The sequence below is a fragment of the Pollachius pollachius genome (genome assembly GCF_949987615.1).
Source record: "Pollachius pollachius genome assembly, chromosome: 2".
NCBI lineage: Eukaryota > Metazoa > Chordata > Actinopteri > Gadiformes > Gadidae > Pollachius > Pollachius pollachius.
Window position 1 is genome coordinate 49,272,292 of NC_136935.1, and position 16,428 is coordinate 49,288,719.

Below are 16,428 nucleotides of genomic sequence, written 5' to 3' on the forward strand. Positions count from 1 at the left end.
GTTTGCATAAAGGGCCTTTCCCTGCTCGCCTAAAGCAGGGAAAGCTGGATGTAGCTATTGTGCATTGTTAAGTGAGTGACATTGTATGGACGCGGCTGATGGTGTGGTGAAATGAGTGGCAGCTTCGAGGGCCACCACGCAAACGGCTTGAAAAGCGAGAATGGGTGGGCAGGATGAACACATTATGAACATGTAGCTCATGGTCAGGGATACAATGGGGATGTATGAGGGACGCAAATATCATTAATGAAGAAAAACATTCACTAGATTATAAAAGTAAAGTGGCGATTGTTTAGGGGCGAGTCGGTCAAACCATTCGTTTGGACTTTGTGGTGAAGATGATTGTTATTGCAGTGTTGGTCCCCTACAGTGAATTTTACTATAAGCGTTTTTATAGTTCATGTTGGTATTGGTCATTATACAGTATGAGTTGTCGTTATCTGAGTATTCATTTGTTTTGTACAACACTTGATTCTTAGTTGACATATACAGGGATTCACAGATAACTGTGCGAGAGTTGGAGAGAGAGGTAGAGAGAGAGGGAGAGAGAGGGAGAGAAGGAGAGGTGGAGAGAGGGACAGACAGAGAGAGAGGGAGAGAGAGCTCTAGTGCAGAGTGCACTTGGCTCCGAAGACGTCTTTATAATTTCTCTGCAACAAGCGCAGCTCGTTCTGTTATGCTGTGATTGGTTAATTGGGAGGGGATGTGGAAAGCAAACTATGTGTTTATCTCATACTTTGCCACTAATGGACGGAAAGTATCGTCATCCCTCTCCCCCTCGCCCTCTCGAGCGTCAACCCAAAAGGCGTCTTCATCAGTTAGTGCTCGAGCATTCCAACAGAATAGATTTAGCGTCCTAGATTTAGATCATATTTCCGTTCCCCTCGCCATGTCTCTCTGCCGGTAGCCGCAGCTTGAGCTACGGCGGTAAGTTACTGTTATTTTGTTATTGTTACTGTAGCAAAAACAGTTAAACCGCTGCTCGCAAATTCATACGCTATCGCCCGTATTCCCTTTCACCTGTTCTTCACCCCAAAGTGTGTGTCTGTGTGTGTCTTGTGTGTGTGTGTGTGTGTGTGCGTGTGTGTGTTTGTATTTTTGTGTTTGTGTGTGTGTGTGTGTGTGTGTGTGTGTGTGTGTGTGTGTGTGTGTGTTTGTGTGCGTGCATGTGTGAGGTTGTGTGCTGTTGTGTGTCTGTGGCGGATGCGTGTGTGTGTGTGTGTGTGTGTGTGTGTATGTTTCATTATATTTGATCAATTATTTATGTATGTCGCCATTTATTTATTTATTCATTCACTCATTCATTGCATTATTTATTTATCCATTCGGTTGTTGAATTATTCATCCGCACACTTTTTTGCTGTCTATCTGGAATCCTCGGTACAGCGACACACTATATCTAGAATATAGCTTGTAACTACGCGTATATCTGAAGATGTTTTAGGATGCCCAAACAACCAATACCAATGTGTACAATGGATTTAGGTCCAACACCCATCCCTGAACTTAAAGACCCCCACCACTAACACTTTCTGTTGAACAGGAAGTGTGTTTTTATTTTAGCTATAGATTTTCCCATGTGCATGCAAATCCTGTGCATGTGCTTGTTCTTCTTCTTCTGTTCCTGGCCTCCCATCCGGCTGTCGCCCTCAGCGTGTCCACAGACCCGGCCGGAGTCAGGGGGGCATTGGGTTCTCACCAGTCAGGTCGCTGATCTCTGGCCAGCTGCCGTTCGCTGTCCAGTGTCGCAGCTCTGGTGGTGCAACACTGGACTGAGAGAGATCATCCGATCGACCCATAAGCTAACAGCAGGCTAGCTGTTTTTCCTTTAAAAACAGACTCCAAAGAGGTCGCCAGTTTTCTTGACAAAGAGGGCCGTAATTTATCAATGCTGAGGGTTTGCTGCGCACGAGGGTTTGAATCCCAAAACTGACGTCATGGCAGCGCTTACGCACGCTTCGTAAGGCCGTTTGTCACTAGTCGCACACCTCTGAGATTTGGAAGGATTTGGATTCGGTTTCTGGACGAAGCAAACCGCCATTTACCTCAGCACAAACAACACTTTAAACACATCTCCTTTTCTCTGTTTGATTTGTACCTCCTGTAATTTCGCAACTTTGCACTTTTACACCAGGTATTTCGGATCGTTTTATTTGAGCGTTATGTTTATTTGAGTTGTAATTTTTAGTAATTGCTATTTTGAATGTTATTTTATGCCAGGGTTATTTTGAGTGTTTTTATTTGAGTTATCTTTTACTTGAGTACTACACAAGGAAATTTCAGTTCATCCCAAGTTTTAAGCAGCCATATTAAGACCATCCACAGTGTTTTATAGTCAACATATTTTCCCATCATAACTTCCTGTGTTTCTGTAGTTTTTCAGCTTTCATATGTTTTCTGTTTTAGACTTTTTAGACACTTCATCAGATGTCCCAAAAAATAATAAATGTGGTCTTTGCTTGCATTCATTCAAGTCAGCGTTACCACAATTATGCATTTTAGAATAGACCTCCGTTATGTTGCTAGTTTGCACTTTTACTTCACGGAGGCCACTTTGTACTGTGTACTATTCTGGGTGTTTTCTCAAGTGACTTATAAGCACATTAACTTTATTAATTCAATACCATCTACAGTGATATATTTGTTAGGTACTTTCCTGCAGTTTACCTGCAGTAGTTCAGGTTCTGTTAGAAAAAACAATGAATGTATTTTTCTATTATTTGAAGCAGTTTCAAATAGTTATTCAACTATTTGAGTGTCAAACAAGAAGTTTGACACTGTCACACAAATACAGTTTGACACAAATATACTCACAAATACAAATATCAACCGCCGTCGACACATCTCGATGAACGTATAGGGCGTTCATTCCATCGCCTCCTCCTCAAAAGTCTTCTCCTTAATAATAACAGCATACAAACGATATCTCCCTCAGCATGGAGAAGAAGCAGCTCTGCAGCAGCCAGGTTTGATAATAACCACACAGAGAGCCCTTTAGTTCATAAGAGTAACTACCAACTGCACTTTTTCCTGCGTTGCGATTCACAATGCTGACCAATCATCTAGGGCCACATCGCTAATGGTCACACCGAGACTGTAAGATACCATGGAATGGATGGCCTGGATAGCATCGATAACATGGATAGTATGGATAGTATAGATGGCTTGGATGTTATGGATGGCTTGGATGTTATGGATGGCTTTGATAGTATGGATGGCATGGATGGCATTAATGGCTTGCATGGCATGGATGGCTTGGCCATTTTAAGCGCTTCTATCACTCTGAATCACGATCACTGTGAGGTAGGCTTTAGGGGAAAATATGTATTTTGTTGTTGTGGCTGCTCTCTTTTGTTGTCATTTTAGATGCGCATCAGGCTTTCTTCTTTGTGTGTGGTTGTTTATATGTCGTCCAATTTATCACGGGTCGTAGATGGAGGAAAATGACTTTTGACTTGACTTGGACATTTTGCATTATTTGCAACTCAATCATCTCTCTATCCGCTATGGCAGTACAGCTTACTGTGGAGCTCACTGTTGAGAAATATCGTAAATGCATCGTATCTTTCAGTCCAAAACACCATGAGAAATGAGACTCAATGACTAAAGTGAGAGAAGCTGCAGAGTTTAATGAAGTCTCCAGAAAAGGCTCATACTTGGCTTGTATTGCAGTTTGTGTGCGGTCATTGTTCTACATTTACATTTAGGCCATTTAGCAGACGCCTATATCCAAAGTGACTTACACACATTCACACACCGACAGCGGAGTCAACCGTGCTAGGTGACCGCCTCATGGACCTCAATAAGAAGTAGTCAAACATGTGAATTTCTGTACATGGTTATAGAGAAAATGTGCTCCTTTTCAATTACCAACCGCCCTCTGAAATCAAGAGTAGCTGGTAAATTAGAGTACATGTCGGTCAATGCTGCTGAATGGATGATGTTATGGTATTGTTGATTTCCTTCACTGTTAAAGCCATCAAGGCTATCGTCATAGCCCTGCCATCTAGCAATTTTATAGAACTGCGTTGGGGATGCTGAAATGCTTTTATCCTTAGACATTAGGGACTGTCTCTTGCATTGCTTTGCATCCAAGAGCATTAATCACATCGTCAGCAGCAATGCTCATCAGTATTGTTTCTTTGCTAATTGGTCCCTGTATAATCTATGACTCCTGCCTCAAGGTGACACCCCCTCCTCCTCAATTAATAAGGATAGTCAACTATTGGGGTACAACGATGGGATCTATAACTGCCCATACACAAGGTGGTCGCTATGGGTATTCTCAGGGAAATCGCAATAACTTCAGCTCCCATGCACCAAACTCCCACACTTCTCCGGTAACTGTGACACCTGAGTGATTGACTTCAGGTCTATCTCTATTATTTAAAAGGGTTCAAAATGTACCCAAAAAAGGCTGACAGGCGATTTCTGAGTCACAATGTGAAATATATAATGACAGAACAGATCAAATTAAATATGACCCAAAATGTGTGTGCAGATTTTGATCGTGAAAAGGGAAGGGGACTGATAATCAAGTAGGTGCTGGTCCCAATCCGGGAGCAACCGGATCCTGTTCTGGAAGAATCTGGCATGAATCAAGCCCTGGCCGTATCCCAAACCTTTAAAGCCTCACTTCTAACATCTGAGAAACCATTGCTGAGCTTCTCCACAGCATCACACCTAGTGCAGAGATACCGGCCTCTTCCTCCTGTGAAGGCTCAACATCGGAAATCAATTGTAACGACTTTCCCATCTACAAGCCCCGGTCCATTGTCAGTCCTGCTGAGAGTGAATAGTAGAATCGTATCCTTTCTTCCCTGCCACGCTGCTAGGAGAGCATTGCATTGTGAATAGGTGAATAGGTGTAAAAAAGAGAATGGAGGAGAGACCGAAAGATTGGAGGTGGGAATATAATGGTTCTCCATACCTATAGTTCAATACACGCTATGGTAACCATTTCTTTAGTCGATGTGTATGGAAACCAAAGGTCCAAAGTGGCGTGTGTTGAGGTTTCAACCGATAGCTTTCCTTGGTTGATTGGTTGATCCAATCATCCTTTCCCTTTCAGGATTGTTGCCAGGGAAAGAATGATTGGATTTAGGAATGAAGAGTCTTCCAATCTATCCTTGTTTATTCATTCTTTGATTTATTTCCTTTTTCAGTTCCTTCTTCCTTACTCTATATCATTTATGGCTTATTTCTATACATATCAGTACTGAAGTGCTAGTTGTACATGCTACCCCAGAGATAAGATACCAGTATAATCTGGTTGTAAGGTTGTCTGCACCGAAGAAGATAGAAAATCTGGATTTTGGGTTGATTGAATTACCATAGATGAAACATATACCTTCTGCCTTACTCTTCATCATTTCTGTCTTATTTATCTACACATATGAGTACTGAAGTGCTAGGTTAACATGCTAACCCTGAGATTGCATCGCAGTATAATCTGGTTGAATGGGTGTTTGCACCGAAGAGAATCTGGACTTTGGGTTGATTGAGTGGCCATCGATGAAACATACATCTGTCCTGGATTATTAATACGAGTCAGAGGAGCCCCTGGCCTGAAACCCTAATGTTCTCGGCTGCTGAGATCCATCCTTCATTATTCCCCAAATTTAGACTGCATGGAGATTGATGCCGGACTCCGTCTTATCGACCATCCTCCTCTCCCTGGAGATTAATGGGGCTTCTGGCTATTTTGAGGTCGCGGGGAAGGGTTTGCCCGAGCAAATATAATAGAATACATTTCTCCTTTTTCCTTGGTCCTCCAAAGTCTGTGAGGCAGCACCCCCAAGAGCCGGTGGGTGTTCGGCGAGAGCTCTCTTGATCTGGTCAGCGTGAGCTCTCTTGATCTGTTCAGCGCTGGCCAGCTGGACAGATCAAGAGTGACTCTCTGTGACAGCCCTACCAGTGACAGCCCTGTGACAGCCCTACCAGGGAGTCTGTGTGTATGAACGCTGAACTAGAACTCACATTTGAGCAGCCTGAGCGAGTGGACTTTTTAAAGACGGCAATCCACCCTTTTGTGGGCCTATTTGATTATCCATCCAAGGACAGATCCCACTTATGGTTGTTTTTCAACCTTGGGCCCAGCCTTATTTCTACCTAATAAATCCAGGCCTTCACTCATTCAATTGAATCACAGCTTCACCACGACTGCAGGTGTAAGTGGACGGCTTAGCTCAGGAGATGGTGCCTTGTAACCGGAAGGTTGCTACTTCGATCCCCGGCTCCTCCTAGCTGAGTGCCGAGGTGTCCCTGAGCAAGGCACCTCACCCTAATTGCTCCAGACGAGCTGGCTGTCGCCTCGCATGGTTGACTCCACCGTCGGTGTGCGAATGTGTGCATGAACCGCTGTTATCCAAAGTCCCTTCGGGTAAGAGCATCTTCTAAATGCACTAAATGTAAATGAGATTAAACGACTGAAGGAAAGCGGAGGTGAGGTTTGAAGGGACGGGTGGGGGTGCACGGGGGTGCTCGAAGTCAAACCAGGTTGCCCCTCGCTCCTGACCGCGTCGCCACGCCCTGACGGAGACCGGGTGTCTGGACACCTTATTACACTCCCCCGCTGCATCATTAATACCGTTTGGCGGAGGGGCGGAGCCCAGCAGGCCCGGTCCATCGACCCTCCTAACTGGGTGGAGGATGCGGTCGCCGCGGTGATTGATGGCGATGGCCCCGGAGAAATTGGAACGGCAGCGTAGAGCACCGGGAGTCCATGGGGAGAACTTAGGAAGAAAGTCCTTCGTATTTGTTCACGAACGGCACAACAGGAAACGCTCCGGGCATGGTACATTTCTTTGCTTTGTGAGTAGACTTGGGAAAGAAATCACATTAGCGTATAGCACGGATGAGTAGTCACACTGGCTCTGTCCCCAGGGACACTTTATATTACCACATCTGTCAAAATCGAGTGTGCACCCCACTCAACTCACCCATGGCAAAGGGATAGAACATCGAATCAGGGTATATTTACAGATGTGATTCGTTAAAATATCGTAAAAATATGACATATTATATATATATACTCGCCCCTTCAAAATATTGATCATTGTCAATATTTATTCGAATAAATTATTATTCGAATAATTGTTATGCCTTATTATTGTACTGCCTTTTGCTGATGTTTCACAAGACGATAAGGTCTGGAGACCACTTGAGACATCGGCCCCGGAGGTGATAACTCCTACACCGTGCTCCATGCCCAGAGAGTCACTTGATGATACAGACGAGAGAGGTGGATCCAGCTGTTGAGCCTCTTACCCCTGTGCCCCTTCAAAGCCCCAAGATGTGGCGACGTCCCCGGGGCCCGAGAGTGGGTGGGGGATGGTCCTCAAGCGGTTGTTAACCACCAGGCCACAGTCACACGTCTGTGTGTCTATTTTCAACCTCCCCCCCCCCCCCCCACCTATACTAATACTTATACCTATACTTGATCTGCAGATTTCTAGTCAGCCAGTCAAGCAGGAGAGTAAGTTAAAGCTTCTAGGACTGTCTATTTGTAACATTCTGTCCTGGACTGATCATGTTAGGTAGATAGCTGCTAAGATGAGTAGAAGCGTTGCTACGGTCCGGAAATGTGCCACCTACTTAACAGCTACTTTACGGAGACAGGTTGTTAAAAGCATTAGTATTATGCCATCTCGACTATTGTTCTGTAATTTGGGCCTCTGCCTCTAAGACTGACTTAAACAAACTACAAACTGTACTAAACAGGGCTGCAAGACTTGCCCTTGATAGATCTTACAGATCAAATGTCGATCGGATGCATTCTGATCTGAAGTGGCCTAAAGTTTTTGATAGGTAATCCATTAGGTCCTTAAAATTTATTAAGAATGCAATTTCCACTCATGCTCCTAGAGCTCTCTTTAACGAAATTGGTTTCTGCTCTGATGCTTATTCATACGGTACTAGATCTGCAACGGCAGGACATATTTTGCTAGCACACTGTAGAAAGAATGCAATGAAGAAAACAGCCTTCTATGGATCTATGTCTTTATGGAATTTACTCCCTTTGCAAATTCGTTTTATAACTGTAAAGAAAGAATTCAATAGGCTGATTAAATCCTATTTTTATGTATGTTAAATATGAACTCAGGACTCTGACTCGGCACTCAATGTATTGTATTTTGATGTGGGTGTTTGCATACTCTGAAGCGCACAGATGCCTATTTATTTATTTATTTACAACTGTTGCTTTCTATCTGTAATCTTGCCACTGTTACTTTTACTGTATTTGAATGTGTGCGATTGATGATTTATTATTCGTATGTTCTGATTTTAATTAGACCCCCAGGAAGAATAGTCTGCCGCTTCTAATGGGGATCCACAACTAAACAATAAATAATAAACATACCCACTAAAAAAGAAGTTTGAGGTCTTGAAAAACCGTCGCCTCACTCTCCCTGTCCCTGAAGACAGCCCCCAGGGGCGGGAGGGCTGATGCCACCCCTGCCAGAGGACCTTCATGTGGGCAGGAGCATCTCTGTGGAACACATCGCAGCCTCAGACTTTAATAAATTGTGGAAGGCAGCCGAGTCAGCCGAGACCGGGGCCACTTGTAAAGTCAGCACTGTAAAGTTACTTTCCATTGCATGTCCTCCTCTGGCTCTCGACGCACGCTGTCTCGTCCTTTCTCTCTCGCACGCTCTCCCTCTCTCGCAAGCTCTCCCTCTTTTGCACAGGCTCTCTCTCTGTCTCTGTCTCTCTCTCGCACGCTCTCTCTCTCTTTCTCTCGCTCTCTCACACACTCTCTCTCTGGCCTCTCTCCCTCTTCCTCACCCTCTTTTGCTCTCTCTCACCCTCTCTCTCTCTCTTGCCCTCTCTCTCTCCCTCTCTCCCTCTCTCTCTCGCCCTCTCTCTTGCCGCCTCTCTCTCCCTTGATGGATTTTTAATTAGTCTGTGGATTAGAGTGGGACACGCATTCAAACGGAACGCCGGAGCTTTACGAGTCGTCGCTTTACAGTGTCTACTTTTCATTTTGTTTCGTCTCTTTTGTTTTACTAGTACGGTTATAAAGGGACCATAGCTTTCCATTACATACTGGGGGGGCAAAATTGTGGGGTCTGGAGAACGGAGGAAAGTTTGGCCTTGAATGTACCTTCTAAGAATCTATATAATTCTATTTGCGTTCTAACAGTGTAATAGATAACATGCATGTTCCCCATCTCTCTCGCTGTCTTTCTCTGTGTCACTCTGTGTTTCTCTCTCTGTCTCTCTCTGTCTCTCTCGGTGTCTCTCTTTGTCTCTCTCTCTCTCTATCTCTCTCTCTCTCTCTCTCCCTCCCTCTCTCTCTCTCTCTCTCTCTCTCTCTCTCTCTCTCTCTCTCTCTCTCCCTCCCTCCCTCCCTCTCTCTCTCTCTCTCTCTCTCTCTATCTCTCTCTCTCTCTCTCCCTCCCTCCCTCTCTCTCTCTCTCTCTCTCTCTATCTCTATCTCTCTCTCTCCCTCCCTCCCTCCCTCTCTCTCTCTGTTATGTATTAATCGGGTCTACTTTGTTGCGGTTAAGTTATGATGATTTCACGGCCCAGCTGTTTCGGCACCTTCATCGCCTTGCGAGTGAAACATCCCCACTGACGCACCCGTTCCATCTGCTTCTTCACTAATTATCTTTTGGGATGGTGGGTGGCTGGGGGGAAGTGGGGGGGGAGGCTGGTGAACTCTGGGGGAAGAAGGGGTATTTGGTTATGCAATGCAGAACCAGCTGGATGCTGCGACTGGAACTGGATACTGAGGAAGCACACCATACAAACGAGAATTAAAGCCCTCTTTAATCCCCCCCCCCCCCCCCCCCCCCCCCCCTCCCAAGAAGTACAGACACACTAAAAACAAAGCTGTTGGGGCTGGTTAACGGAGGAAAGTTTGGCCTTGAATGTGTCTTTTAAGGATCTATAGAATTACATTTTTGTCCTAACATACATGTTTCCTGTAGCTCTCTCTCTCTCTCTCCTCTCTCTCTTTCTCTCTCTGTGTCTCTCTGTCTCTCTCACTCTGTGTCTCTCTATCTCTCTCTCTCTCTCTCTCTCTCTCTCTTTCTCACACACTCTCTCTTTCTCTCTCTGTGTCTCTCTGTGTCTCTCTCGCTCTGTGTCTCTCTCTCTCTCTCTCTCTCTCTCTCTCTCTCTCTCTCTCTCTCTGACAGCTGAATGCCCTTAATTGGACTGTATCCTCGGATGCTTTTCTCTCCCTGAAAAACACATTTCGATGTTCATGTGCTAATTTACCCCTTTGACCTCGCTAACTCTTGTTTTCGCATTGTTTTGAAACGTTAGCCTATTTTATTTGTATGAGAGCCAGCATGTCGGGTTCCGGGGGCTGGAGCACCTTGCTGACCTTTAGTCTGAATGAAAACACTACAGAGTGGCCATGTTCTCACGTTGCTGGGCTGAAAATGTCAGCTGAATATCACAGATATATTTTCTATTGTCGCCGCTCCCCGTACATGAAAGAGCACCTTCTTTACGAACTCAGCACGTGTCTCGCTGTCTCGCTCTTCTGAAGTATTAGTGCTAAACCGTAATGCTCGGAAACCCTCTTGTCCTATTATCCCGTTTTGTAAAGAAACGGGCCGTATTCTGTCAAAGCCCACAGCGTCAAAACAACTTTGTTTTAATATTCCACATGCTGCTTCACAGCGCTAGGTGCGTAGCGCTAGCAGCTCAGCCGAGGCTTGGCTTAACAGCGCAAACGCCTCAGACAGAGTTTTAATGGGAGTTAGCCTAGCGGTGTAGGCGAAGGTTAGCGCTAATGCCTCCGCCGCGGCATGGCTAAGCAGCGCGACCGTGCCGAGCTTCAGTGTAAGCCGAGTGGCGCGGGTGAAGGCTAGCGCAAGCACCGCAGCAGCAGCGTGGCCGGCATTTTATTTATTTAACGTTTTGACCCTTAAGAAGGGAGAGATAATTGCATTGTTTAAAAAATGTACGGCAATGATCAGACGCTCTTATCCAAGCGATCATTTATATTGCGGAGTCAACAATGCAATTGTTACACGCACATATAGAGACACACAAACAAGAGACAACCATGCAAGGCGACATGCAAGGCGACAGTCAGGGTTAGGTCTGTGCTCAGGAACGCCCCAACAATCAGCTAGGAGGAGGCGGGATCCAACCAGCAACCTTCTGGTTGTGTTCCATCTGCCCTACCTCCTGAGCTATGCCGACCAGACTGTTTGTTCTTCTGAATTGTTAGCAGTGCAGCAGAGAGAATCAATGTATTCAAGGAAAAGCTTTTGTTTTTCCCCATGAATAATGGAATTGTATCGTTAAAAATGAACTGGCAGCACAATGATTCGTATAACAATATACTTTTATCACGTGCATTTGTGTGCCTTTCGGGCATGTGTGTGTGCTAGTGTGCGTATCTGTGTGTGTGTGTGTAGTGTAGGAGAGTGTAGCGTGATCTGTTCTCCATCACCCCTTGACATGATACAGAGCAGTGTCCTGGCCCAGGATTTCAAAGAGCCCAGGTGCATCATGGGCTTTGTCTCCTCTGCCCTGTTCAGATGCCATTTGCTGTCGACTTCACTCGTAGACATTTCCCAGAAGCATTCTCCTGATCCCTTCCTTTAGCACAGAGAAGTGCCTTACAAAGTGGCTTTAGACAGCTCAAGATGGTGAGTCTCTCTCATCTTTTTATACCCACTCTCGCATTCTCTCTCTCTTGCTCTCTCTCTCTCTCTCTCTCTCTCTCTCTCTGTTGGGTTAATTTGATATTTTATAAAAGCAGATATATTGAGAACATGATTAAAACTCATATTCAAATTGATATTTGCACAGTCTAATGACTATGGGTAAGACGTGTTTGTGTCCGTCTGGGATCAATAAACTACCATCTTACCGTATCTCCGCTAGGTTAACATGAATCGATCTTATTTTGCTCACTGTTTGTTGAGCTTATTGTTACATAAATCATAAGACATGAAAAAACAACCTATGTTAAATGTCTTTGTATGTCTTCAACCCAAGCATACATGGCACTGCACAGCCACTTCTGTCCACAGTAATGCCGTGAACGCTGTCCAGGACCTTTGGGTCCCACGCAGGCTTCCGTCCACTGACCTGTGTGCAGACGGATGGGGTGAAGCCTGATCCAATGCCAAGCGGTCACACTATCGCTCCACTGAATATCATTTAAAGACGTCACAATCCATTCAGCTCAATGCAAACCACCGACTTTTGGGATCACAAAGATCAGGACCATGGATAGCATCGAAGGAGTGCATTGTTAAACTTTTCACCGTCAAATTACTGTAAAGCACTGGCAGCAGTTTCGCCAGTAAGGTACTGTTTATTTACAGTAACTGTAAAACCTAATAATTTATGTAGCACTTTTCTAACCAGTGGCCACTCAAAGCGCTTGACATTCACCCATTCAGGCACACAATCATAAAGGCGACAGCCAGCTCGTCGGGAGCAGTGAGGGTTTGGCGCCTTGCTCAGGGACACCTCGACGACGCTAGGAGTAGCCGGGGGACGGAACTAGCAACCTTCTGGTTACCAGCCCACCCGCTCTACCTCCTGAGCCAGATGCCGCCTTGATGATAATAATGATTTCATGGCATCATCAGCTGTGCCTTGTCACTCATCCTTGATTGGTTGAATTTGATGGCGAATTGCCGACACACCAGGTTTTTACTTTAAACAACTTTTTGATTGGAAATCAGCAGCAGATCTTCGTGGTATTCCTGTGGTTTGAAGGAAGTCTGTAATCACGCGTCAGAAAAATCATACAAGTCTGAAAACCTTGTGGCTCCCAAAGCACAGATTGAAAGCCTGGACAAAGTTCAAATTCTTCATAATCATAATTCAGTTGTTCTCAAAATAATCAAACGTAAGTCCTTCTCGGTGAAGACCCTGCATAACAGATGATGTAAAACTGATGTTTCACTTCGCCACTCTCTTTCCAGAAAGATGGAGGCAATATCGCAGAACCGTTCAACACTAACGGCTTCTTAAAGTTATGTGTTGTGTGTGTGTGTGTGTGTGTGTGTGTGTGTGTGTGTGTGTGTGTGTGTGTGTGTGTGTGTGTGTGTGTGAGTGTGTGTGTATGTGCGTGTTTGACTGAGAGCGAGGGAGGGAAAGGATGTGTGTGTCTGTGTGTGTGTGTGTGTGAGAGAATGAATATCTGTGTTTTATATGTGTGTGTGTCAAAGCCATTCTAGTGTTTGAGTGGGTGGAAGGACAGATGTCTCTCTCTCTCTCTCTCTCTCTCGCCCTCACTCTTTGTGCATCTGCATTTCTCTCTTGCGCCCACAATCGCTCTTACTTTCTCTCTCTCTCTCTCTCTCTTTTTCTTCTGCAGCTCTCTCTCTCTCTCTCTCTCTCTCTCTCTTTCTTCTGCAGCTCTCTCTCTCTCTCTTTCTTCTGCAGCTCTCTCTCTCTCTCTCTCTCTCTCTCTCTCTCTCTCTCTCTCTCTCTCTCTCTCTCTCCTTGTGCATCTCCATATTTCCCTCTATCAGAGCCAGTGTGGCGATCTCCCAGCACTGCGATGATACAGAAGAGTTATCCCCAGAGCTGGGAACAACAGGACACGCAACCTAGCCTCCTACCCAGTGTGTGCTTTGCTGTTGAGTCCTCAAACGCTCAACCTCAGCCTTTCGTTTTCAACGGAAATTTTAAATAAATGGCAGGACTAGCTCCGGAGTGATCGGGCTGATTGGCCGATGTAGGTGTGCTGCGTTAAAAAACAGGGCAACCCTTGTTTCAAATGACAGCTCCACAATGCACGTCAGGGAGAACTGTATTCTCCACCATTTTACACTGGAGTAGAGGATATGTCAGGCTTCATTTCCCCCTCCACGCTGCCGGTTCCTCCACACATCACGCCTTCAGTGTGCCTCAGACGGCGGGAAACAAAGGGAATTGTACCGATGTTGACCGCCCTGTGGCCGATCGGGCCCCGACACACATAATGACATAACCGTCCCTCGGAAGCTGTGGAAAACACTGACCTCCACTTTGGCTCTCCAGAGGTTGCTCAAGGGTCAGGGCACAGCCTAACCCATGGAGTAGTTACCCCCACCGCCTCTCTCTCCTTCTCCCTCTGTCTCCCTCTCTTTCTCTCTGCCGTTAACGTGCCCGCCCCTTTCATAGGCCGTTCAACGCCTGCTAGTCGTCCCCACCCTGGCCTCACGCTGCCCCCCCCTTTTAAAAGGTCTATTCCATCCTCGTGTTGATTAGGGAGCCGTCGTCTCACACTGAGACGCTCAGAGCTGAGTTCCTCCCGGTTTATGACGCTCGCTTACACACACACACACACACACACACACACACACACACACACCCAGGGCAATGCAAGCAGGGTAACGCGCATGCACAAGAACACGCGCACGTGCACACGCACACGCACGTGCACACACTTGAACACACACAAACACGCACGCACACACATAGGCACCCACACGCACAAGCAGTGTAATGCAAACATGCACACACACAGACGCACACACACACAAACACACACACACATGTACACATACACAGGCACACGCACATATACACACATACACACACACACACACGCGCGCGCGCCCGCATGCACGCACACACAGAGTTTAAGACATGGTGAATTATCACAAGCTGCATTATTGACGGACCTCATTATTAGCGGTGCATTCATTGTCGTTGTTAATCTCGTGTCTGAATCCCTTTTAATAAGTCGTTGCATGACCTAACACAAACGCACGGCGGGGCAGCCCATCTCTTCACATCGTGGCCGTTGTTAGGACATAACGCGGATCGGATGTATTTCAGAGTGGTCATTCTGATGAACAGGGTTGAATATGTCGGTTTTACTCTCAGGGGAAGAGCCTCTCTAGCCCAAGCTCACAACTTCTACATGAACCACAGGTGGGAGTAAGCGGACCAGGAGTAATAGATGGCTGTGTGTGTGTGTGTGTGTGTGTGTGTGTGTGTGTGTGTGTGTGTGTGTGTGTATGTGTAGCAGGGTCACCGCCCTTGGGGGGTTTGTACTCGAGCCCCACTGAGAAGCAGCACCCAGCCAGTAAACCATTCAGTCCCCTTTTAAAGGAGCTCCGGGATGATTCGATACAGATGTGCTCTAACCGTTTAATACGGTGGACCACCATAACTCCAACTTCCCTATTCTCCGATTTCAGACAATAATGCGTATTTCTTCTTTTTTTTATGTGTTTTCCATTGAACTCCCATTCGTCTTTTATGTGATGGAAAACCATAGCGTGACATGATTATGAAGGCCCACGTCCCTCTCCTGCTTCATGGTGGGAGGAGTGCTGAAGGTCAATCCTCGGAAACGGTCGATGCCGTCGTCGGTTTTTTTCCGATAGCCGCGGCGGCGTTCCCACTTGTTTGCGCTTCGTGAGCGAATCACGAAGCACAAACAAGCATGGATAACCAGATATCTCAGGAAATGGAATAATGGCCGTGCTATGACGGGGAGGATGTCGGTTTTCCGTTTTGATCGAGTGGCCCCATGTCGGTGGTTCTCTTCCACCACACGCCCAGGTTCAAAGACAGGAGGAACATTACTGTGAACTCATGGCTCGTTTTGGTTTTAGTTTTTTTTTTTACATGGGAACTATACAATGAACTGTTTTGCGTTTGGAATGCAGCCGGGGTTGAAACTCTGGGCTCATTCCAACTCTGGGCTGGGAAGACAACAACTGAAAACCAAAAACCTTTCCTTGACCTTTGGCTTCGATGAGCCAGGGGGTAGAAGTATGTGCACATATGGCCTTGAGATGAGAGAAAGTGTTAATTGTGTGAATGTTGGCTATGCAAATGTTGTGGAACTCGCATAACAGTTGATAATAATCACTGTGATCTGTATCGCTTTTTCATTACACATCATGATGATATCATGAATGACTGGCTGCACATGTTCCACAGGCTGCAGCAGCTGCCTCTGAACCTGCTCCGGAAATCAAATCAATCAAACTTTATTTACATAGCGCCTTTCGTGCAACAATTGCAATACCAGGTGCTTAACAATACAATGAAAATCAAGAAAAATCAAGGAATACATTAAATGGATTTAGAGAATTCTGCGCTGAATAGTTATGTTTTAAAGTTTCCTTTAAAGGTATTCACAGATCAGTCTTCTGGGGTCTTCCGGTCTGCTCATGTTTTGGCTTCCTGCGTGTCTTCTTCCTGTGTTTTAGGTCGATCCTTTGCTCCCGTTTTGACTTCCTGCGTGTCTTCTTCCTGTGTTTCAGGTTCATCCTGGTGTTCAGTTGCCTGGTCCTCTCTGTGTTCTCCACCATCCCGGCTCACCAGGACTTCTCCTCCTACTGTCTGCTCATCCTGGTAAGAAAGGGGGGGGGGGGGCAGAGGTAGCCCAGGTGGTAGAGCCGGTTGACTTGTAACCGGGAAGTTGCTAGCTCAATCTTCGGCTCCCCCTGGCCGAGTGTCGAGGTGTCCCTGAGCAAGACGCCTCACCCTGAC

The 16,428-nt window shown here is 46.0% G+C and overlaps 1 protein-coding gene across 1 annotated transcript in view; it reads left to right on the plus strand.

Moving 5' to 3' along the window:
* The window catches only part of LOC307071716 (potassium voltage-gated channel subfamily KQT member 5-like), a 78,309-nt gene that overhangs the window by 32,667 nt on the left and 29,214 nt on the right, over positions 1–16,428 (plus strand). The window contains exon 2 of the mRNA XM_079730780.1: positions 16,200–16,290. Within this exon, the coding sequence (XP_079586906.1) occupies positions 16,200–16,290 (91 nt within the window). The remainder of the gene's footprint in view (positions 1–16,199; positions 16,291–16,428) is intronic.